The sequence below is a fragment of the Hibiscus syriacus genome, unplaced genomic scaffold (assembly GCF_006381635.1).
Source record: "Hibiscus syriacus cultivar Baekdansim isolate YM2019G1 unplaced genomic scaffold, ASM638163v2 tig00110151_pilon, whole genome shotgun sequence".
NCBI classification, from domain to species: domain Eukaryota; kingdom Viridiplantae; phylum Streptophyta; class Magnoliopsida; order Malvales; family Malvaceae; genus Hibiscus; species Hibiscus syriacus.
This window is the reverse complement of record NW_024062603.1, coordinates 3,839,317-3,864,586: the sequence shown is the minus strand read 5'-3', so window position 1 is coordinate 3,864,586 and position 25,270 is coordinate 3,839,317. Positions and strand designations below refer to the sequence as shown.

At 35.2% G+C, this 25,270-nt stretch overlaps 1 protein-coding gene and 2 pseudogenes across 1 annotated transcript; 2 read left to right on the top strand and 1 right to left on the bottom strand.

Moving 5' to 3' along the window:
* The first annotated feature begins 3,417 nt into the window (after window positions 1-3,417).
* LOC120215677 (UDP-D-xylose:L-fucose alpha-1,3-D-xylosyltransferase MGP4-like) lies at window positions 3,418-13,891 on the top strand. Its single transcript, XM_039213283.1, has 3 exons — window positions 3,418-3,663; window positions 12,732-12,818; window positions 13,577-13,891. The coding sequence occupies exons 1-3, from the start codon at window positions 3,418-3,420 to the stop codon at window positions 13,784-13,786; spliced, it is 543 nt and encodes a 180-aa protein (XP_039069214.1). The 3' UTR covers window positions 13,787-13,891.
* A 352-nt stretch (window positions 13,892-14,243) lies between these two features.
* LOC120215675 lies at window positions 14,244-22,189 on the top strand (annotated as a pseudogene).
* Window positions 22,190-22,566: 377 nt separating this feature from the next.
* LOC120215650 lies at window positions 22,567-23,400 on the bottom strand (annotated as a pseudogene).
* Between the last annotated feature and the right edge of the window lie 1,870 nt (window positions 23,401-25,270).

Sequence of the window (25,270 nt, the reverse complement as noted above, 5' to 3'; positions counted from 1 at the left end):
ATCAAATCCAGAATTGTCAAGAATTTAGGCAAATGATCCACGATTTGATAAACAAACAAGAGCTGCATTTTTATGAAGAATGGATGATTGAGAATGATGGATATATTTGTGCTTCTAAAGAAAGTTCAAAATGAGTCGAAGGGAAATTAAAGACACCTATCCTGGACATATCCAAACCAAACTATAAGGCAAGCAAGGGAAGTACAACATCCAGAGTGGTTATCAAGACCCCGATGCCTTTCTCCTACAAAAGTAATAAAAGTGTTCCTTGGGATTCTATGTGCAAAATCAATACTCCTGAGAGTCATGAAGAAGATATTGATGAAGTTGGGTTTATACCAGGAGCGGAAGGTACTATGCTCCTGGAAAAGACAAAAAGCAAGAGCTGTGATAATTGACGATCCTGAAGATAAAATAAATAAACCTGTCAAGATCGAGGAGGCTCAGAAATTTTTGAAGTTCTTGAAGCACATCAAGTATAATATTGTAGAACAACTTTATAAAACTCTAACACGGATTTTGATGTTATCTATTCTGTTGTATTCTGAGGTACATCAAAATACATTGATCAATGTTATGAATGAAACTTTTTTGGGAAAGGATATACCAATTGAGTGCGTGGACAGGATGGGAAATCACATTAATGCAGATAATTTCATTTATTTCTATGATGACGAGATACCTGAGGAAGGTAAAGGTAGATGCAAGGCATTAGACATTACTGTCTATTACAAAGGGGTCATCATCTCTAGGGTGTTAATTGACAATGGATCGACCTTGAATGTCATGCCATTCACCACTCTAAATAGACTTCTTGTAGATGCCTCTCAAATGAGGGTTTATGGCAATATTGTGAGAGAATTTGATGGAACGGATCGTAAAATCATGGGCAAAATGGTGATCCCTCTCAAAGTTGGCCCTACGTTGTCATAGATATCCATCTGAATTACAATTGCTTTCTTGGGAGGCCCTGGATTCCCATGGCTATGGCAGTTCCTTCTTCCCTTCACTAAAAGCTTTGATTCATCGTTGATGGGACTCTAGTGACCATCAAGGCAGAAGAATATATCATTACTTCTATCACTATCGATGCACCATGCGTAGGGGTAGATGAGAATGCACTAGAGTCCTCATTCCAGTCCTTGGAATTTGTTAATGCCACTTTTATCCCCGAAGGCAAAAGAATTCCCATTCCTCAGCTTTCGAATAATAAAAAAATGTAGTTAAAGGAGACATTAGCTAGAGGAGAGAAAGTAGGGAAAGATCTGGGTAATAAATTGCAAGGCATAACTGAAGGGATGACTTCAGTTCTTAAAAGAAATTATTTTTTCCTCGGATACAAACCAACTTACCATGATAGAGTCAAAGATGCACAAAAGCTTAAGGAAAGAAATAAGATAAGAGCATAAGGTGAAGACGTTGTTTAGGGGCCTATGATCATACCACCGCTATCCAAATCTTTCATGTCTAAAGGATTTGTTACTGATATATTGAAGCAGTCATGGGATGGTAAAGAATTAGAAGTAGTTGAAGATTTAATGGGAAGTATGAGCATCAATGCCATCATAAATGATTCTACTGGAGAATGCTCATTGACATAAATTCGCTCGTGTCCTCCTGGTTACATTTTGAACATCTACACTGTTGAAGAACTCCTCGTGTTCTATAAACACTCTTCAAAGTAAGGCATAATAACAAATTTGTCTCCTTTTGACCCAAATATAATAGGGCTTTTGTAAAAGACGAATTGTTATTTTTCATTGCTTTAATGAAAAGATGCTTTCTCTTTATTCTCTTCTTAGCAAATATCTCATTAAATTCTTTAAATTCTTTATTATTTATTAATAATTATTCTTTTGGGTAAATTTTAAATAAAATTCTTTTCCACAACCGAATATATTCCTTTTCCGTTCACATGTCTTTAGATATCAACTGTTCGAATAATGATATTTTCGAACCACAAATTAATTTTAAAAATGACATATGTCTCAAAGAATCTGCGGGTTATAAGGATGATAAGGAATGCGAGTTAAATTCTGAACTCGTTAGAATGATGAAGCAAGAAGACAAACAAATATTTCCCCATAAAGAGAAAACTGAAACAATAAATTTGGGACAGAAAGAATGTGAAAATCGAAACTTCACTCTCACCAAAAACAAGAGAGGATCCTATAAGCCTTCTACGAAAATGTAAAGATTTGTTTGCTTGCTCTTATCAAGACAGGCCGAGATTGGATATTTACATTGTGGTATACAAGCTACCAATAAAACTATAATGAAAGATGTTCAGCAAATGCTATTTAAGATAAAGGAAGACGTGAATAAATAGTTTGATGTTGGTTTCTTACATGTAGCCAAATACCCTGAATGGGTAGCAAACATAGTGTCAGTCCTGAATAAAGATGGCAAATTTCAGATGTGTGTTGACTACCAGGATCTCAACTGAGCGAGTCATAAATATAATTTTCCACTCCCACATATTGACACCTTGGTCGACAAACAGCTGATCATGCTCTTTTCTCCTTCATGGATGTCTTCAAAGGGTATAATCAAATCAAGATAGACCCTGAAGACAAGGAAAAGAGAACGTTTGTGACAATGTGGGGCATATTTTGTTACAAGGTGATGCCTTTTGGACTCAAGAATACCGATGCAACATATCAAAGAGCCATGGTTACTTTGTTCCATGATATGATGCATAAAGAGATAGAAGTATACATGGATGATATGATTGTAAAATTACAAAATGAGGAAGAATATGTGAAGGTCTTAAAGAAGCTATTTTTAAGGTTAAGAAAATATCAGCTCAAACTTAACCCAGCCAAGTGCATTTTCGGAGCTACTTCAGGGAATTTATTGGGATTTGTAGTAAGTGAAAAAGGGATAAAGATAGATCCTGATAAAGTCAAAGAAATCTTGGAACTACCAACCCCTAGAACACAAAACGAAGTACAAGAGTTTCTTGGAAGGTTAAATTATAGTGCTAGATTCATCTCTCAGTTAACCGAGAAATGTGATTCAATCTTCTGATTACTGAGAAAGAAAAACTAAGGAGTGTGGTATGATAGTTGCTAAGAATATTTAGATAAAATTAAGAGTTACTTGAAAAATGCTCCGGTCCTAATGCCACCAATCCCAACCAATCCATTGATCTTATACTTGATTATCTTTGAGAAGTCAATGGGATGTGTATTGTCACAACATGACGAAACTGGGATAAGAGAATGAGCTATCTACTACCTCAGTAAGAAATTCACTGACTGTGAGACTCGATATTCCTTGATCGAAAATATGTGTTGTGCTTTAGTATGGACTAATAAGAGGCTGAGACAATATTTGCTATATCACACCACCTGGTTGTTATCAAGGCTGGATCCGTTAAAATACCTGATGGAATCATTGGCTCTAACCACAAAGATGGCGAGATGGCAAATATTGTTGTCCAAATTTGATATAGTCTACATGAATCAAAAAGATATGAAAGAAAGTGCTATTGCCAACTTCCTAGAAAGAAGACCATTAGAAGACTATGAGCTAGTAAAATTTGAATTTCCAAATGAGGACTTAATGAGTATATTTGCCGCGGAAGAAAATGCTCCGAAAGATAAAGACTGGAAAATGAATTTCGATGGTGCCTCAAATGTTGTGGGATATGGAATTGGGGCAATACTAGTTTCACCTGAAGGATATCATTATCCTTTTACTAGTAGGCTCGTTTTTTAATGCACAAACAACATGGTAGAATATGAAGCATGTATGTTGGGTATTCAACCTACAATTGAGCGTAAAATTAAAAGCCTAGAAGTATTTAGCGATTCTGCTCTAGTTATTTATCAACTTCACAGAGAATGGATGACTCAAGACTTCAAATTGATAGAATACAAGAACCTAGTGATGGACTTGATCAAGGAGTTTGAATAAATTTCTTTCACTTACCTTCCCCGTGAAGAAAATTAAATGGCAGATGATTTGGCTACGTTGACAGCCATGTTTAAGGCCAATGATCAGTCTCGAATGATGCCCATTTGAATGAGTATAAGAGAAAGGTCAGCTCATTGTTGCAACATTGAGAAAGAAGATGAGGATGGTCTCCCATGGTATTACAATTTCTCCAGTATGTAAAATATCAAGCTTACCCCACAGTGGTAACTGAAAACGACAAACAAACTTTAAGAAGACTGGCAATGGGGTATGTCCTCGATAGAGATATCTTCTATAAAAAAGGTAAGGATCAAGTACTTTTGAGATGTGTGGATAGAATTGAGGCCAAGAAAATACTTGAAGAAGTCCATGAAGGGATTTGTGGAACACATGCTAATGGATTAACAATGGCTAAACAAATCATGAGGTTTGGATACTATTGGTCCACTATGGAAGAAGATTGTATCAGATTTGCTCGAAAATGTCATAAATGCCAAATCCATGATAACCAAATACATGTTCCTCCTTCACCACTCCATGTAATGACCGCACCTTGGCTATTTTCAATGTGGGGCATTGATGTAATTGGGGCAATTTCACCAAAGGCTTCAAATAGACATTGTTTTATCTTAGTGGCCATCGACTACTTCACCAAATGGGTCGAAGCTGCCTCATACGCTAGTGTCACAAAAGGAGCAGTTTGCAAATTCCTAAAAAGAGAAATCATTTGTAAATATGGAACACCAGAAAGGATCATTACAAATAATGCGTTGAATCTGAACAATGATTTAATGAAGGAAGTATGCACGAAGTTGAAGATCAAACATCACAACTCGACTCCTTACCGCCCAAAAATAAATAGGGCAGTGGAGGCAGCAAATAAAAATATCAAGAAGATCATCACAAAAACAACCGAAACATATAGAGATTGCATGAGAAATTACCTTTTGCGCTGCTTATTTATCGCACGTCCGCTCGTACATCTACTAGGGCAACACCATTCTCTCTAGTATATGGGATGGAAGCAACTTTGCCTATTGAGGTAGAAACCCTTCTCTGAGAGTATTGATGGAACTAAAACTTAACGAGGCTGATTGGGTGCAAAATATGTCTGATTAGTTGAATTTGAATGAGAAGAAAAGGCTGAGAGCTATTTACCATGGCCAGATGTATCAAAAAAATGATGATACGAGCTTATGACAAGAATGTCAGACCTCAAAAATTTTATGAAGATGATTTAGTGTTAAAAACTATCCTCCCTATGAAAAAAAACTTTTGAGGGAAATGGATGCCAAACTATGAAGGTCCATCTGTTGTGAAAAAAGCCTTATCAGGAGGAGTTTTGGTTTTGACAGAAATGGATGGAGAATAGTTGCCTAATGTTATGAATTCTGATTCAGTCAAGCGATATTACACTTGAATGAGAAGAAAAAGAAAATAAAAATGGAAAAAGAAAAAGGAAAAAGAAAAAGAAAAAAGAAAAAGAAAAAAGAAAAAAAGAAAAAGAAAAAAAATAAATAAATGAGGTTTCAAGATGAAAACCCAAAATGGGCATCTTGAAACCAAAGGAGGATTTGAGTTGAAAATCCATAATGGACGGCTCGAATGTTCATGATTGGAAATGGAATATTCATTCGGAAGCCTAACAGTTAAGGGAAAGATTATCAAACTCATACATCCTTTGTACAATCTGAATCTTAGAGACATATGTCAACTTTCAGGAAAGATTTGGGGTGAAGAAATAGAAGAACTCAACACTTGACATTCTCTGTATTGTCCTTCATTATTCTTGTAATGTTTATATATTTCTTGATCCAGAAGATTGTATCTTCTCATTGCCTCTTTTTAATGATTTTTTCAAATTTGATTCATTGTCCTTGTATATACTCACCAAAATACTGATCATCAACAATATTGATTACTATGCCTTACTCTGAAAAGTGTCAGCGTATGGAGATTTCAAAACAGGTACTTACCAGAAAGCACATACGAAGATACATTTCCCTAAATCATTAAGCAGATCATTGAGAAATGATGGTCTACATCAAAGAAATCAATTTCAACATAACTCTACATTTCCCAAACAAATAGGTCCCAATCAAAAGATGCACGAAAAATGGGAGAGGTCGCTTCAATCAAATTTTCTCGAAAAGAAAGTCGACTAATGGCTAAAGAACTAACGATCCAAGATAAACTTTCTTGGGGTAGATCAGAGAAACCAAGGATGAATATTTAACAAGAGGTTAAGAAAGTACCATAATCAGAACCCAGATAATGACAAACACAGAGATCTCGCATATTCCAATTAAAGAGCTTAAGAGTCCCCAAATGCCATGATCAAACTATGCATAACCATTAAACCTATGTGCAAACTTACATTTAGATCATCTATAGGGCATATTGCAAACATGAAATCATGACATGTGATCATTTTGAACAGGATCTTCAAGACTTGTCTCATTATTGAGGCAATGAATCAGTCATCATCAACTATGACCAGATCTCCTCATCATGTAGGAGCAGCGTCATCCTTAGATATTCAGACTTCCTCATCACTTAAGAACCGAATTATCTCCATTTATCCCTAAATATGGCCAGACATCATCATCGCGAAGGAATAGTGTCATCCACCGACCAGATCTCTTCATCACGTAGGAGCAATGTCATCCTTAAATAGCCATACATCATCATCGCGTAGGAATAGTGTCATCCACTGACCAGATCTCTTCATCACGTAGGAGCAACGTCATCCTTAAATAGCCAGACTTCCTCATTGCGTAGGAACCGAGTTATCTCCATTTATCCCTAAAGATAGCCAGACATATAATACCCCAAAAATTTAGATAATAACCAAAATGCAAATTTTGAAAGTTTGATGGTCAAAGTAGAAAATTGGGAAAAGTTTAAGAAATTAAGTGGTGATTTTTCCCAAAAAAGAATTTTATTTCATAAATGGATTTATTTAGTGACCAAATTATAAATTTGGTAAAGTTTGGTGACCAAAGTATTAACTTTGGAAAGTTTAGGTACCAATATTGTTTTCTAATCTTGCTGGATTTCAAAGATCCCAAATCTAAGGGTTTGTGTTCATATTAGGTATCAAGAAATTGATGATGAATATTGATGTTTTGAGGTTGTAGATTCATATTCAAGCTTGTATGATTATTAGAACATGTTTAATTTTTCTAGAACTTGTTCTTTAAGTTTTGGCCATGGATTGTTTGAGTGAGAAAATTATGGAAAAATTATATATGGTTGGAAATGATGAAGGAAGTATTCTAAAAGTCTTAGAAAAATTTGAGGACCATTTCATAATTTTTGAAAAGTTGGAGATCAATTCTTAAATTCTGGAAAATTGAGGGGTTGTTATATATGTGTTGTATAATTGATGTACTATGCTGGAAATTGTTGTTTTGGAATTTAAGTGAGTGTTATATGTGAAAAATGACTATTTTGGAAGTTTGAAAAGATTGATGATTTAAGTACAACACTTGCATAGTTAGGGTACTTAAATGTAATTATGCCTTTGTAAAGCATTTGAATGATAGTAACTTCAATGCTGAAATTTTGGTATTAAGAATCTCAGTGATAAAATGGTGAAGGACCATTTTGTGTAAATTAGAAAAGTTGGTTCCAATGTTAAAAGGAATTATTAAGTGTTTAATATTTGGTAGAAATGGAGTTGTTATGGGATAAGTTTATGTTAGTACAATACTAACATATGTATTATTATGAATTTGTGATTTATACAGATCATGATTGATTTGCTATTGAAGCAATTCAAGTATAAAAAGGGTTTATGGTGGAACATAGTGAGGCACATATTTTGGAAATTATAAAGTGTCAATGTGAGTGCAATACATGCATGACATTATACATGGATGTTGTATACATCATGAGGAACACTTACGATAAGTCGACCTTGTTTATATCAGCATGATATATGCCATTTTTATAACTTTGACTTGACATTGAAATGTCAGGGTATGAAATCAAAATGCATTGATTATGAAAAATGTGATATTTTACCATGAATGTTTTCGGGTATGAACTGCCCAATGTTAAATATTGATAATATACTTCTCCATGGATGAATCGAATAAAATAGACTATATGCCCAAGTAAGTCATTGAGGGATAGGGTATAGTTGGCATGCCATAGAGTATAGCAGCTGCAGGTTTATAATAGCACTATAGTGTGAAAGGACACTAAGTGCGAGAAGATGGATACGACCTTATGTATCATGTCCGGATTAGCACTATAGCGTAAGCTTAGTGTATGTGGTGGGCACGACCTTATGTGTCATATTCGGATTAGCATTATGGCGTAAGCTTAGTGCAGGTTTAGCACTACGGTGCAGGTATTTTACTCGAATACCCAGGGTCCTCAAGGTTTAATATTTGGCTATGGGTTATGGACTATAATTATTAGTTTATTGGTTAATAAATGATAAACTGGCAAATAAGCTTACGAGCTTATGGAATAATGGAAAGTATATTGGTAACATAAGCTTATGAGCTTATGGGATTAAATGGTAAGCATATTGGTAAAATAAGCTTACGAGCTTATGGGATTAAATGGAAAGTATATTGGTAAAATAAACTTACGAGCTTATGGGATTAAATGGTAAGTATATTGGTAAAATAAGCTTACGAGCTTATGGGATTAAATGGCAAGTATATTGGTAAAATAAACTTACGAGCTTATGGGATTAAATGGCAAGTATATTGGTAAAATAAGCTTACGAGCTTATGGGATTAAATGGTAAGTATATTGGTAAAATAAGCTTACGAGCTTATGGGATAAATGGTAAGAGATTTTATCTTATTTTGATCATGGAAAAATATTAGATATGTCGGTAACATGATCTTATGGCATTTGTTTTTGACATAGAAAATCATGCATGAATTGTATTGCACTATTTATTGTTTTAATTGCCTCACTAAGTTTATACTTAGCGTGTGATGATTTTCACGCGTAGGTAAAAAGTCAGTAATGGAATAAAGAGTTCAAAGTGACATCAAGCATCGAGGAGTATATTTCAATATCAGTAAGACAACCTATGATGGAATTTGAATTAGATAGTGGCATGTAATTAATAATGTTTAATTTATTTTGTTGAATAAAGTTGGAAACAAAAATGGAAATTTTATAGTGATGAATGGTTAATTTTTATGAGTTTTATATGTATTTTTCAGAATTTATTGTACCAGTACTGTAGCAGTGCATCGATACACATTTTAAGTTCAAAATTTTGGTGCATCGATGCATTGTTCACGTTACTGTAGCAGTGTGTCGGTACACTGTTCACTATTCATGGTCATATTCATTGTTCATTGTTCACTATTCATAAAAAATACTTTGGTTTTAAATTTGTTATAATGAATCATAATTCATATGATATGATATTTTTATAATATCATTTACTATTTTAAATGAAATAAATTTTAAATCACTTTTGAAGTGGAAATGGTTTTAGAAATTCGGGTGACATCTATAATCTGTATAGGTATAATTATATGGGTTATGGGTGTTACAAGACATCCACATCGCGTAGGAACAGTGCCATCCACCGACCAGATCTCCTTATCACGTAGGAGCAACGTCATCCTTAGATAGCTAGACTTCCTAGTCACGTAGGAACCGTGTTATCTCCATTTATACCTAAAGATGGCTAGATGTCCTCATCACGTAGGAACAATGTCATCCACCGACCATACCTCCTCATCGCGTATGAGCAGTGTCATCCTTAAACAATCGGACTTCCTTATCACGTAGGAACCGAGTTGTCACCAATTATCTCCAGATTGACCTGACTTCCTCAACGAGAAGGAACAACGTCATCTACAAAAAAATAAAATTTCAAAGCAAAAGAGAGAACCGAAAAAAAACTCGTTGTCTTGTAGTCTTTGTTATATTCTTGTTAACACAAGAATGAACAAATAGGGGTAGTTGTAGACACTCATTTTTGTATAGGTTTTTAAATTATTTTAAATTATTATTATTATTATTATTATTATTATTATTATTATTATTATTATTATTATTATTATTATTATTATATTTACATTTTTCTACAGGCCCCAACCTGAAGCCCAACCCCATTACAAAACATGGAACAATGACGAAGCCCAATAACCTAGGGTATGACCCATCAAGACCCAACCAGTTACAAGACCCAGAGCCCAATGGCATGACCTGAATCCCATATCTGACTCAACCCAGTTTATCGAAACCCTAAATATATTAGGATTTATGGTAGTTTTCCAGTGCCGCTCAACGATAGCCCTCAGATGTGGACCCATTCAACATTCCATATAACTTGAAGCTAGGGTTTCTGGTATGACCCATCAGTCACCGACATGTTTCAGCCAGTAGATCTATCTAGATCCAATGGTCCCGATGATATATAGGGCCTGAAGCCAAAGCTGCCCTCCACTGTCGCCGCCTAGGCCAAAGCTCCCATCACCGGCACCGTCGTTCCTGCTAGAGTCATCTCAGTCAACCGATTGCACTAAATCAATCCATCATCAGATTAATCACGTCAAAAAACCCCAAATAAAAAAGTGAAAACAAATCTAGATAGATTTTTTGAGGTAATCATATCCTCTCATCTCGGGAACAGAAGGATCACCACAACCAATGCATGCAACATAAAACGAGGGGGAAGAGAAAGAAAAAGGATTCATTTTTTCAAAGAAAAAAATAGAGTGGAAAAAGCAGAGAACAAGAACTAAAAAAAGAGAAAGGAATGAGAGAAAATGAAACCAAACGAAACCGAAACTTACCTTGTAGATCTGACTATTAGCGACCTCATCGGAACTGGGAAAGACCATCCTTGAAGGTAAAATCTTTTCCCTTTTCTAGGGTCTATTAAGGTTTGAAATGCGGTGGGTTTTCGGGTTTTAAGTATGTTAAAGGGTTGTTTTATAAGAGAAAGAGAGATAAGAAGTAAAAGAGAAGGCTTTTTGACATGTTTTGCTCCCCGTGGCCACCGATCTACGGTGGCCGGGGAGTTGAGGCTTCCATCCTCGGCGGAGGACGGAGGGAGAGAGGCAGAGGAGAGGAAAGAAACGAGAGCATTTTGCTCTCCGATTCTTGAAGATAGAGGGGAAATGAGAAACTCAGGAGTCTTACTGAACTTAGGCCTTTCGTTTGACCATATATCCAAGGTCCCAAACGACACCGTTTAGAGAGGGGTCGGTTGCAATTTTAGCGCGTGGGTAAATTTCATTATTGAGGCCTCTGGGTTTTGTGATTTTCTTTTATAATCACATGTTGTAATTTAGTTGCTTAATATTTCATGCCCCACATTTGTAAATCCTGTATCTAGGTCACCATACTGTTATTGTGTATATTTTGTGGATATTAGACATTATCTTATATATTTATGAAACTTACATTTTGATCACTATTTTCAAATGTTGAGTTAAATACTCAATCTTGCCAATATATTTTCCTTTCATTACTTTTTTGTCCTTCATTTATACTATATAGAAATGGTAATATACGGACCAGACCCTTAAAGTTGCTATGATATATTTTTTTAGTCACTGTTTATATTTATGTTGGCTTATTTGTTTGTTTAGACACTGTTATTATAATTAGCTTTGATTTAAACCTTTTTCTTGCTAAATATATGCTTGTTACTTTGATCCATGTGATAGTTTGGTTTTATTTTATTCCATCTTTATTTTTATAGGGATTATATATATATATATATATATATATATATATATATTACTTAGGCATTTTATTATTATAATAAATTTTAATTAGTTTAGGACATGGTTGCTAAACTTAGTCACGTTTTAAATCGTTTGATATTCATTGTTTCCCTAATGCATATATATATATACACTCGAAATTATTTTTAAGAACCTTATTTGTAGAACGGGCGTGAAAAGTACCATTTGATTAAAGTGGTGCAATCTGATACGACGTTCTAATGGAATATGAACTTGAAAACACGAATACTTTTATATGAGTTTATTAAAATCATTATATTTTTATTTTATTTTATTTATTTTAATTCTTTATTATTATTATTCTATTTTCATAATGTTGAATGATTTAGTTTTAGTTTTATTTTGTTATCTTTAAACGTTAGTATTAATGATGTATGTTCAAGAAAAATTAATCATGATTTATTCTATGCCAATTTTTTATATTAATTTTTTAAGTAATTCGAAGATAGAATATTATTTACGGATAAGAAATAGGTGAGATTGTTTTTCCGATGGAGGATTTCGAATCTCCAGATTTCTTATCAAGTTAAAGAATTTTCTTTAAATTATTAATTCGGAGTAATTTCATAAATATTCAATAAATATACCATAATTTTATTTTTGATTCGAATTTTAAGTTCCACCATTACGGCGGTATATAAGTGACTAAGTACCGATTTTGGGTATTGTGGGGGTGTTTATCCTTCCCCACGCATAATCGACTTCTGACCTTTATATGAATTTTTGGCTAACGCAGACCAAGTCTTGTTTAAAAAAAATGATTTTTATTAAAATTGTTTTAAAATATGTTTTTAGGTATTGGACCTACCTAACCCAAAGGTCGATGGCGACTTCAATTCAAAATTTTTAAATTAATTCAAAATCGTCAATTTTTCAAATAAATTCATAATTATTTTTAAACTTAATTGTGTTTTTTAAAAAAAATGGTTATGACAAATCCATTGAACCATTCCCATGATTTGCCACCTCCAGGGTAAAAGGGTTGCCCTTATATTTGTAGTTGTATGATTTTTCTGCATGCCACCGATGGAGTAAAGCTAGTAATGAAGAAATGGATTGAAGAACTTCAAGCTCAACCATGGTCCAAAGCAAAAAAAAGCAAATGATCAGCCTGCTTTTAACTGGGCTTTACTAAAAACTTCTGGAGTGGTATGTTTATGCATCTTCTTGTCATTTCAATTTTGGGGTTATAGCATATATGTACCTAATAGTTCTCATTTGTATTCTTCTTCAAGTTGGAACTTTTTTGCCATATTTGCATGTTTTCCTGAATTCTGGCCAACACTTCAAAGTTTGGACAGTATTGTACTCGTTCATCATGCCATAATTTGAAAAACATTGCTAATTGAAATTTGTCCTTTTACTAGTGCTGCACTTAGTGTATATCAGGGTTTCAAATCGCGGTCCGCGACCGGAATAGCGCCCGCAATTTCGCAGTTGCGTTGCGTTTCGATATACCTGCTACATCCGCAATAACGCTCGCTACGGCAGCAATAGCGTCCGCTATGGCCGCAATCGCGGTAAACCCGAAATGACCGAAACGCTACCGCAATTTGAAACCATGATGTATCATATTAAAACGAATTCTCGGTCATGTGTAGTTGCATCTTTCGGCAATCTGTAACATGGGTAATTGGCTTATATAGTGCTAAAGGAACATCTATGGTTAATCCGATGTGATATCCTTTAGAAATATCTTTTGCATGTGTCCTACTTGCATTTCTGGTTCATGACAAACTGTTGCTTTTGGTTTGTGAATGTAAAGACTCGGGCTGTGAGATTTGCGGTTTTATGAGCCTTCTCTCTCTCTCTCTCTCTCTGGTATTTGTAATCGATGGTGTGTGATCTATTTTCTGGTAGTAAGATTCGGTTTTCTGATAATTGTACATTGATAATATGCTCTGCAGGTGGATCTCTACCTCCTTCCTCAGGCAGCATTTCCAACAGGAGGATTATACTTCAAGAACAAGACATGGGTGCAACAAACCAGGGGAATGCATGTCATAATTCATAATAATTACATCCTCGGCTTTGAGAAGAAGACCAAGCTCTTCCGAGACCATGGCCTTTGGTTGGTTGATGATCATGCCCTCGAGTCCCCTCTGGATGGACTATGAAAAAGCCGAAAGACCATGTGATTGCCTTCTGCACAACCAATTGCAGCCCCAAGGATGGAGCATCCAGTTGGATCATCTTCTTCTCGAAACCATCTGCTTCTAAGCTCTCGGACTTATGGCCTTTGGTTGATTGATAATCTTGTTTTGTATCATTAATAAACAATCCTGAGTTATGGTTTTTGGTTGAAGTTAATAAACAATCCAAAGACAGAACAAGCTGAAATAGTAAGAGATTACAGGTCGCACCCAAATTCTCTCTCTCTTGGTACAAATTGCTTTGCGCCAGTTGTTGTGTATGCCACTCTTTATTAATCTTTGACAAATGACCATTGAAATCCATGTGAATGCTACTGTTGCTATAGCTCTTTTTACTCACAAGCTTCTTCACTTCTACTCTATGCTCCGTTTCCTTGTTTCCTATTTTAGACTGAGCTTCCCTTCTTGAATGATAATGTAAATGAGTTCCTTGGAAAACGGGATCTCGTTGAAGAGAGCCGCTAGTAGGAACGAAAGAAACCTCTTCCCCACCCGACCCAGATATATACTTTCTCGTCTTTTTCTTTTCAAGAAGCTAGATTATCTCCAATGGGTTTGCACCGTTTCTGTTTTCCTCTTCTTTGTGGTGTTCTTCCAAATGTTTTTGCCTGGTTCAGTGAAGGACAAATCTCAAGATTCCTTCTTGGATGATAAAGGTTTGGTATTTGGAGAATTGAGGTCTTTGAAAGAGATGGGAGGGCTAGATTTCGGTGAAGATATCAGATTGGAACCGACTAAGCTTTTAGAGAAATTCCAGAAAGCAAATAAGCATCTCAATTTGGACTCTCCATTTGGTTTCAACTGGAGTCAACACCGTTTCCATTATAGAAAACCTCAGCTTGCACTGGTTAGTGAAAATTGTCTTTTTTTTTTATTCAATCAGTTTTTGTTGTTGGGTCTTCTGCTGCATTCTGTTATTAGGAGTTCCTTTTTTTTCCACTTCGACCAACAACAATTGCTAATGGTAACCATTGCAACTGCGTTGAGAGAGATTGGTTATGAACTTCAGGTAAATGACATTCAGTTCTGGACAGTTAAATCATTTGCAAGTTGATATATACAAACACACACATACATATATGGAATTCTGCTGATGAGTCAAGAACACTCTAGCTGTCTTTTCAGCTGAAAACTTGGTGCTTATATTTCTGGAAATGTCTGGAGTGATAGAATTGAATATGAATAACAAACTCTTTGAAGATGAAGTTAACGGTTCATCTTAATTCTTAGCTTCATGTGTTTACATTAATTCTTGGAAGGTCTACTCCCTTGAAGATGATCCTGTGCGCAGTGTTTGGCGAAGCATCAGAGTTCCATTCACTATTCTTAAAGTCGGATCGAAAGATTGCTGTTGATTGGCTGAAGTATGTTCCTTTGTTTGTAATCTCTAGAAATTCCACTTTAGGATTGATACTTTATTTGACAAACTTTAATTGAAGGTCTTCATCTTTATACCCAATTACTGAATTATTTATATATGTATCAGTTTTGTTTGTTCTTATATTAAGAAATTTGATCAAGTGATTGTGGAGTTTTTTTTTTTTTTTTTGCTTTGATTCAGGATAAAACATCCTTTTCTTCCTTAATGATTGAGTTTCTCCTGTATAGAATTTTGTTCTTTTGGGTATATAATTGTGATATATATTTTTTTTGCAGCTATGATGGCATACTTGCTAGCTCTCTTGAGGCCAAGAGTGTGTTTTCTAGGTAAGATATTCTATTTTTTTATATGTAAATACTCTGTACCTATTGCTTTCAGAAGTTTAAGATTACTTTAGCATACATGCTGAAGACATTATTAATCTGTTTTATTTTATCTTTTACCATGTATGTTTGAAAATTTCACTGGATCTGTTACTTGTCTGAGTCAATTAACATGCATGAGTTTACTTGTTATAGTTTTATGCAGGAACCTTTCAAAATCTATTCCTGTCATATGGACAATCCATGAAAGAGTGCTCGTGTACGTTCTAGAGGGCAGATTGAGCTTGTGAATGATTGGAAAAAGGTTTTCAGTCCTGCTACTGTTGTCTTCCCAAACTATGCACTTCCGGTAATATTTCTTTGCAAATCATTTGATCACCGGTTCATTGTTAACATGCTAATAACTAAAAGTAATGATGGTATATAGGTGTTATCTGTTGCCATTAAGGTCTGAACAGTGGGACAAATGGATGCAACTAATGTGCTCCTATTTTATTAGAAAATATCCAAGTAACTGATTTATCTTTTGACCCAGATTTTACATTCAATGCCTAGTGCACGTAGTTCCACCTGTGCTTCTAAGAGTGCCTTATAACTTGTTTTTGCTTCTAGTGATTTGATTTTGTTACCCTACCTTCCGCAGATGATCTTTTCTACATTTGATTCTGGAAAGGAGAGAATGCAATGAATTTGTACAAAGATAATCAGCGTAAGAAGATGGGTTATGGACCTGATGAAGTACTCATTGTGATTGTTGGAAGTCAATTTATGTACAGAGAGAGGCTTATGGTTGGAGCATGCCCTTATTTTGCAAGCTTTACTACCCCTCTTTGCTGACTTTTCATCTGACAAGATTTCAAGTTCCCATCTGAAAATTATTGTTTTAAGCAGTGATTCAACAGGTAACTACAGCATGGCTGTTGAGGTATGTCCATAATCACTTTATAGTTTATTGAATGCTGCGGTTAAATTCATATGTGGACATAGTTTTAGAACTTCTCACTATTTTTTTCTATTTCACATATATTGCATTTTCCCCGGAGAATTGCTCTTAACTTGAGATACCCTAGTGGTGTGGTGAAGCATGTGGCCATCGAGGAAGATGTTGACAGTGTTCTTTGCATGACTGACCTTGTGATATATGGCTCTTTCCTTGAGGAGTCATCATTCCATATGTAAGCCTCTGTCACTCTTTTTCTGTTCATGGATGTTCGGGATCATTAGGCAAACAAACTACTGACTTGGCAATAGCAATTAGGTTGATGACAGGGTAAACAGCTTTATTTTTCCGAAGGAGAATATTAGAGTTTTGACTCAAATCATTTAGCAAGTGATATCAAATGGAAAATTGTCTCCATTGACACAAAATATTGCTTTGATTGGGAAAGGAACTGTTAAAAACTTGATGGTTTAGGAAACTGTTGAAGGATATGCCTTTCTACTGGAAACTGTTGTCAAGCTTCCATCCGAAGTTGCACCTCCTAAGGTTGTTGCAGAACATACTTCAAAGTTGAAAGAAGAATGGAAGTGGAACCTGTTTGAGGATTTTCTAAACTCTACTTTCAAAGACAGGAGTTCCAAAATTTTGAACACTTTAGAGGAACAATGGAACCATTCTCAAAGGGAGAAGTTTGGTTCATTAATTGCTATGGATGATTTCTTTTCGTATGATATTTGGGAGGAAGAAAAAAAGGCTCATGTTCTCAATGCCAAAAGGAGAGAGGAGCAACAGGTAAGAATTGTTCTGGGCAATAGCATGTTACCCAAAAGTTTAGTTGAACAATTTCAGCTGTCCTTGTTTACGTTGTTCTTTACTGAAGATTCATGCTCTTTCAAATGTCTTGTAGTTGAAAGACAGGACAGATCAACCTCGTGGCACCTGGGAGGATGTATATCGAAATGCCAAGAGGGCTGACCGTATGAGGAACGACTTGCAGAAAGGGATGAAAGGGAGCTCGAATGGATTGGCCAACCATTATGTATATATGAACCTTATTTTGGGGAAGGTACAAGGCCTTTCCTGCTCCAAAATTCTTTTTATCGTGGATTTGGATTGGTAAGCTGGTAAAAGAATTATATGGGTTTACATTCTTCTTTTGTTCCACTTATTGGTTTACTTAAAATGAAATCAAGAATTTATTTAAAAACTCATTTTTAAACAATTGGATACCCATTTCTCCTTCAAGCAATTAAAGTTGTACAATGGATGTTGCAGTCCACCAAAGGTCGAAGACCAGGGATGGATGATATTGATGGACCTTCTCGTCTGCCACTTCTTAACAACCCATACTACCGAGACACTCTTGATGAATATGGTGCCTTCTTTGCTATTGCTAACCAGATTGACCGTCTACACAGGAATGCCTGGATAGGGTTTCAGTCATGGAGAGCAACAGCTCGGAAGGTAATGGAAAATGTCCAACCCGTCTCTTCTTTATGATTTTGTCTCTATGTATGTCTTTTTTGTTTCTGGATTAATTGGTGAGAATTATGTCATTTGGCTTGTGTAGACACCCGTTTTTGTCTGAGTCTATCAAAAATATTATTTTATTTATTATTATTATTATTATATTTTTTATTAAAGTATATATTACACTTTTTGCAGGCAAAACGCTCAACCCAAAGCCCAATGACCCGAAGCCTAGATTACATCACTCAGCTATCACCCTAAACCCAGCAAACCCATATCAATTCAAGCTAACCCGAACTGGCCCAATTACAAGACAAATAGAGAAGACCCAACCTAGGATCCGACCCGGCTACCTAGGGTTTCTGAAACCTAACCCTAGGGATATGATGTTGTTGCTGCCGCCACTCTCTGATGTTGATGCCGACTGTCCCGTTTGCATCCATCCATCCTACAGTGACACCCACAGTGACCGAAAGTCAGACCAATATATAACAAAGTCCATGACCAAATCCTAAAAAATCAGAGTTTATCAAAGGCTAATCTAAATGTATCAATCACTCTCCTAGGCAATAGGGAAGTCAGACATGCAAATAAAAATCAGAGGAGAAGAACTAGAGGATAGGATTCGGGAATAAAAAAAATAACAGTTTCGAAAAGGAGAAAAAAACCAGAAAGAAAAACAGGGAGGAGGGAGTTTGGAAAAAAAGAAAAATAAGAGGAAAGGAGAGGAGAATCTTACCGGGGGTAGGAAGTCGTCGGGAACACCAAAGCTCGCTGGTGTCTCGTTACTTCGAAAGGTAAACTTGTAGATCTGGGGGCCTAGATCGGGTTTTAGGCTAATATGATTAGGGATTTGGGTTGAGGGGTGAGAGGAGACTTTTGGATGGTTGTCTCTCTCTCCAACCATCGTACGCCACCGCGAGCGACGTCGTAGACGCTGTCAGCGGTGGTCGATTCTCTCTTCTCCAATGAGAGAGTTGAGAGAGTTTCTGTGTGTGTGTGTGTGTGTGTTTGCTGAGAAAAGGAGAAATGAGGAGGGATATGAGATTGCAAGCCCGTTTTTGGGCTTTTATCCCTCAACCGAAACGTTGTCGTTTAGTGGAGGGACTTTTCCGCGTTTTCGAGTTATGGTATAATACCCATGTAGGTCCTTGATCCCTTGTAATCTCACGATTTAGGCCATGGAATAAGGTTTACATTGTTTCGCTTTGAGGCTTTATCTTTTCACTTTTATATTTTAGTCACTATCATATGTATTATACCATTTTTGTTTATATTTGATTCTGGTTTTAATATTTGTAAATGTTTCATTTTAGTCATTGATTTTGTATGTTATGTATTTTGGCTGGGGTTCAAATTTGTACCTGAAATTTGTAAATATTTTATTTTAGTCACTGTTTTACATTTGGTTTAATTATTATTTGACTTGTATTGTTTATGGTTCATTTCATTTCAGTCACTTATGTTATTCATGGGTTATTTAGATTTCTGGTGCTTGTTTAATTTAATATTTGCGACATGGGTTCTGGTTTATTTGTAATTACTACTTAGCCCTTTTAGTTTTTGTTAGTACCATTTTAGTCCCTGAAATTACCAAGTACTTATTTTTTGGTTCATTTGTATTTTGGTTTGTAATATTTAATTGTTTTTATTTCAATCCCCTATGCATGTACACATTTCACTTATTATGTAGTTATATGTATCCTATTAAATAAATGTTATTAGTATTGTGTTGTAAATATTTTATTTTTCATTTCCAATCATATTTGTTTCTATTTTATTTTCTTATTTAGTAATATTATCCAAATATTTTCAAGAACATGTATTTGTAGAATGGTGTGAAAAGTATCACTTGATTGAAGTGGTACAATCCGATACGACGTTCGAACGAAATGAGACTTGAAATATATTTAATTTATTTTACTAATTAAATCTTTGACGATTCAATGCGTTTTTATATAACAATTTAATTTAAGCAAAGGTCGATAGTCAATTTGTATTCTATTTGTAATTTTTTTTAAATCAACGAGGATGGAATATTCTTTAACAATGAAAAATAGTTGAAATAGTTTTTCCGACGGAAGATTGAAAATTTCAATATTTTTATCAAGTTAAAAGATTTTCTTTATATAGTTAATTCGAAGAAAATTAATTATATTCAATAAATGGATTATATTTTAACTTTATATTCGATTTATGATTTCCACCAATTACGATAATGTGTAAGCAACACAGTACCAATTAATTTTGGGCGTTGTGGGGTGCTAATTCTTCCCCACGCGTAACCGACTCCCGAATCCTTTTAAATCGAATCTCTGGTAAACGCAAATCAAATTTTGTCTTAAAAAACGATTTTTCTCAAAATTGTTTTAAAAAATGTTTTTTTAGGTATTCGACCTACCAACCCAAAGGTCGATGGCAACTCCTTTCAATTTAATTCCAAATTAATTTCAAATCACCAAATTTTCTAAAAAAAAGTCATAATTATTAAAAAAAAAAATATTTAATTATTTTTTTAAAAAATAGTTATGACACCTTGGAAACACCTTAAACAAAATATATCTTAAAATATATCTTGATCTTTTATCAGTCCTTTTTACTCGTAATTGTGGGACAAAAACAGGCATCCTTGTCTAAAGTTGCTCAAGCTCCATTGTTAGATGTCATCGAGAAGAAAAAGTATGGTGATGCACTATACTTTTGGGTCCGGATGGACTTGGATCCAAGAAACAGCATGCAGATGAACTTCTGGTCATTTTGTGATGCTATAAATGCTGGAAATTGCAAGTAAGAGCTGTGAGGTTGATCAATTATTTCAACAGCAAAAGCATGAAACTCTAAAAAATAAAATGCCTTGGTATATTTACTTGTTTATCATTTCATCGCAGGTTTGAGACTCTTAAAAGGATGTATGGTTTACAGCATGATTTGAACTCTTTTCCACCGATGCCTGAAGACGGAGGCACATGGTCTGTCATGCAGAGTTGGGCTTTTCTAACGAAGTCCTTAGAGTTCGTTATGTTTTCAAGGTTGAGCTGTTGAACTTAATGACCTCTGCATGAACAGTTGAAACCATGTTGATCTGTACATATTTTGATGTTTGATTTGCATTTTGCAGTATGTTTGTGGATGCATTAGATGCACAAATGTATGATGAGCACCATCTAAGTGGTTACTGTTATCTCAGTTTCTCAATGGTAAACTATGAAGTGCATTGTTATTATGAAAGTTAAATATCAAATGAGTAGGGAGTAACTTGTTCATCGAACTATCTGAAGTCGGTCCCAGCCTATATAAATAGCCAAACGCTGTTTTCAATTTGGTGATTGTGTTCTATGTTACGGAATACGTCTATCGGATAGAGCAAAATTGCAACTGATAATGTGAAAAAATAAAAATAAAGATAAAGAAGACACAAATTTTATGTGGAAAACCCCTAAATAATACAGGGTAAAAACCACAGGCAACGGTAGAAGAATTTCATTATGAGAAAAATAAGAATTACAATTTCTCTCGATCTAACAAGGAGAAAACAATAATAATTTTCTCTTGATAAAAATGAGAAAATAACTCTCAAGAAGCTCTCTAAATCTTCTAGTATTGGGAGAAAGCTATAATGCTTTTGGATGATTTTGAAGCTAAATTGATTAGGATATTTATAGTTGAAGTTTAAAGACTAATCTTATAAATAACCTAAAGTATAAGGACTAAATGTATAATTTTACCATTACAAAAAATCAACCTTTTCGGTGCCCCTTTGACTAAGTAATTCGGTGCCAATCGCTGCACCGAAATGCTGATTTTCAACATTCTACAGGACAAACATTGCTACTCACGTGTGCTTGAGCTGCTTATAAATATTTGGGCATATCGCAGTGCACATCGGATTGTATATGTGAATCCTGAAACCGAAGTGACACAAGAAAAGTTCCAGGGTCGTAGGGGTAAAATGTGGATCAAGTGGTTTTCATTCAACACCTTAAAGACAAATGGAAGAGGATTTAGCCGAGGAAGCAGATTCCGACCACCCAAAAAGACGATGGCTATGGCTATCGACCGTGAGGTTGTGTGGCAAGGTGCTCTTGACAGAGAGAAATCTCCGGAACCGGCGGAAAGAGACGAGGAAGCAAAAAAGTAAGGATAAACTAGAGAGGATGAGACATAAACACCATCCAAAAGCATTGGGGAAGTATATGAAACCCCTTGTAGAAGATATGGACAGCTCAAATTCAACACTAGTAAAATCAAATTAGTTTCATTTATTTTTTCCAAAAATTTAGATATTTCAAAAGAATCAAATACCACATTCTTTAGACAAACTATGAGAACCTTTTGATAAGTTAGCCCCTCTTCTTTGTAGTGCTTTTATTTTATGAGAAGTTTGTAGCTCATTACATGCGAGTATTAGTGTATGTAGCTAACGGCGTACTTCTAGTCATTGATGTTCATGAAATGCTCAAACTGTATATTAATATAGTTTTACTCTACCCTTCAATTTTAAATTCTATTTTCGATGTACTTTCAATTTTATTCTTTCACGAGTAACGAAATTCATATTCTGTTGATAAAAAAATATTATTATTCCATAAAATTCACAGCACAGTTATAAGATTTGAGATACAAATGAAATTTAAACTTCGCCTTTGATGGAAGAATTGTATCCAGTTTGGTCATCATAGTACTTTGACCACAGCATCACACCTCCCATGCTTGACAGAACCTTTGATAGCAGGAAGCACTTTTGATGTAAGATCGGCTACCGGAATGAACCCACTTCCGGCTGCTGTTGGGGCTGCCGGAAGTTCTAAGAAAATTTTAGTTGCAGGAATCTCTTTGGTCTATTGCTTCCATACATCTAGATTTTCAATGCTTCCAGATGTGTATTGGCATGGTGGATTGTTATAGAATTGAACCCAAACGTAGTCAAATAGACCAGTTGTCAGGGCACCCCCTACCCAAGCATCAGGGAAAGGGCATTGGGGAGCAGCGGTTAAATACAATTTCTTACCTCTTTTGCTGAATCCTGAAAGGTAATTTGCAAGGTCATCCCAAAGTTGGTTCGTTCCTCCTTCGATATCGAAGTCGATTCCATCTAGGACGGAATCACCTAGTGGTCGAGAAGAGGATGTTCCTCCTAAGAAGTTGTTCCAAAGATAAATAGCCACCTGCCTAGCATCTTCAGCTGAGGTAAGGTAGTAGCTTCCTGCACCTCCTCCGATTGAAAGCATTACCTTAATGCCTTTTGCTTGGCAGGATTTGATGTCAGAACTTAAACCAGTGCAGCCATCGCTGTAGAGATCGCAGTAAACGGCAAGGTTACCTGTGGCACAAGTCTCCGCCAAGGTACCCTCATTTCCATTTTGACCCCAGTAAACAGCAATTCCACCAGCATCAACGTTAACAACTAGTAACAGAATCATTGAGCAGAAAAAAGCATGCGGCCTTGCTGGAGTTAATGCCATATTTGATCTTGCCATGATTACTGAAATTAGATGCAAAACCTTTTCTTTGATGCTTGGGGTATTTTCTTTTCATGGACAATGGATTTGTTCGGATTTATTATAGAAGATTAATCACCAAATCGCCACTGGATCAACGGCATCGAGTAGACGATTTGTTAGAAAGTGAATTTCCACGTCCATCTTCCACCATTGTCTAGTATTTTGGTGCCTTACTATTGGCTCCTTTCCTTGAGTTGGTAGTATTAGTGAAAATCAAACGTAGAATTCTATCTCAGACGTTTCCTACATAAATGGACAATCCTTTGTATACTAACATAAATTCCTACGGTATTCTCCATGTCCTAGTCCAGTAGTGTTTTTCTTAGAAGAGGCGGAGTTTATTTTTTTAGTACAAAAAAGTTTAGATAAGGGTGATTGTCACAGTCCAGGGTCAGAGCATATCTAAGACCTAATTGAGATTCACATAAGAATTTACAGATTGTCCACCAAGAGTAACGATGGTAAGATTCAAACTTGACTTTACAAACTCAAATTAAAATGCGGAGTTTATGATCATACATTTTTTTATATTTTGGGGGTTTCAGGGCAAACATGGAAACTAAACCTCTAATAACAAGTATTGAATAAAATTAAATTGTAAGAAAAAATAAATTAATTTGCTTGTAAATTGTTTTATTTATTACGCTCAACAAATTATCTAATAAATATATTAAAATCAAATAGAAAACATCAATAACTTTTAGTAAACATCTAATTAACTACTCACACAAAACAAGCATGACTCTTTTTTGAGAGGATCACGATTCAATTTCAATTATCTTCATCTTGTATAAAAATAATACAAAAATAATTTAAAAAAAACTTACACAAGCATCGCCATTAATTAAAGGTAAGTGACCAAAATAGAAATAAAATTTAATATAAGAATGATTTAAAAAATAATAATTGGATGATAAGAACCCAATATGACCATTTGACTAACGTTTTCTGTCTTGTACCAAAATTTGGTTAATTCTTATTGTTGTAAATTGGATAAATTGCACAATTCATCACTCAATTATTTTCTTCTCTTATATTTTGATCACTTAACTCTAAAAGTTTTCAATTTCAAATGCAACAAAACATTTTTTTTTAATTTAAAATCATTTTGATCAACAATAGAAGAGCTTGAAAACATCCATTTGTGTTCATTTAAGAAAGCTTTTATATATATATATATATATATATATATATATATATATATATATATAAAGCAACAAACTTTTCATCCGTCATAGCTGAAACTAAAGAAAGCTTCAGTTGATAAACTAAAAGAAAATGGGTAGGAAAAGAAAGGATGTGGAAATGGCGGAGGAAAAAAATGATGGGTTGGGAAGAAATGGTCAAACAAGCCGCCGTCGCAAGCGCCGGGCTAGGCGGCATTAGGAGGACCAGGAAGCGACACGTGGGTGTGAGACAAAGGCCGTTTGGGCGTTGGCTGGCAGAGATCAAAGACACGATACAAAAGATAAAGGTTTGGTTAGGCACGTTCGATACGGCGGAAGTAGCGGCGAGGGTGTACAACGAAGCCGCTTGATTGCTTCGCGGTGCTAATACGAGAACGAATTTCTGTCCTTGTTCTTCATCTTCGTCGACGTTGAATATGACTCCGGCCCTTTTCTCGAAGATCAGTGATCGTATTCTCCAAAGGATCAAAACTAACAAATATAATCCGTGTTCTCCATCGCCGCTGCCTGTTAGTATCAACAATAATGCAAACGATATTCTCGAGGCCTACAAAAAAATGTGGGATTGCTGAGGGAATTTTCCGGGGAATTTGTGACGAAATCTATGTTTATTAACGGAATTTTCAAGGGAAGAGATTGGCCAGTA

Excerpts from the sequence above, each read along its gene's own strand:
- LOC120215677 (XM_039213283.1), top strand. The coding sequence starts at position 3,418 with ATGGCGAGATGGCAAATATTGTTGTCCAAATTTGATATAGTCTACATG. Across the intron at positions 3,664-12,731 it reads TTGTGGGATATGGAATTGGG|AACTTCAAGCTCAACCATGG; the intron begins GCAATACTAGTT and ends AATGGATTGAAG. Across the intron at positions 12,819-13,576 it reads TACTAAAAACTTCTGGAGTG|GTGGATCTCTACCTCCTTCC; the intron begins GTATGTTTATGC and ends TATGCTCTGCAG.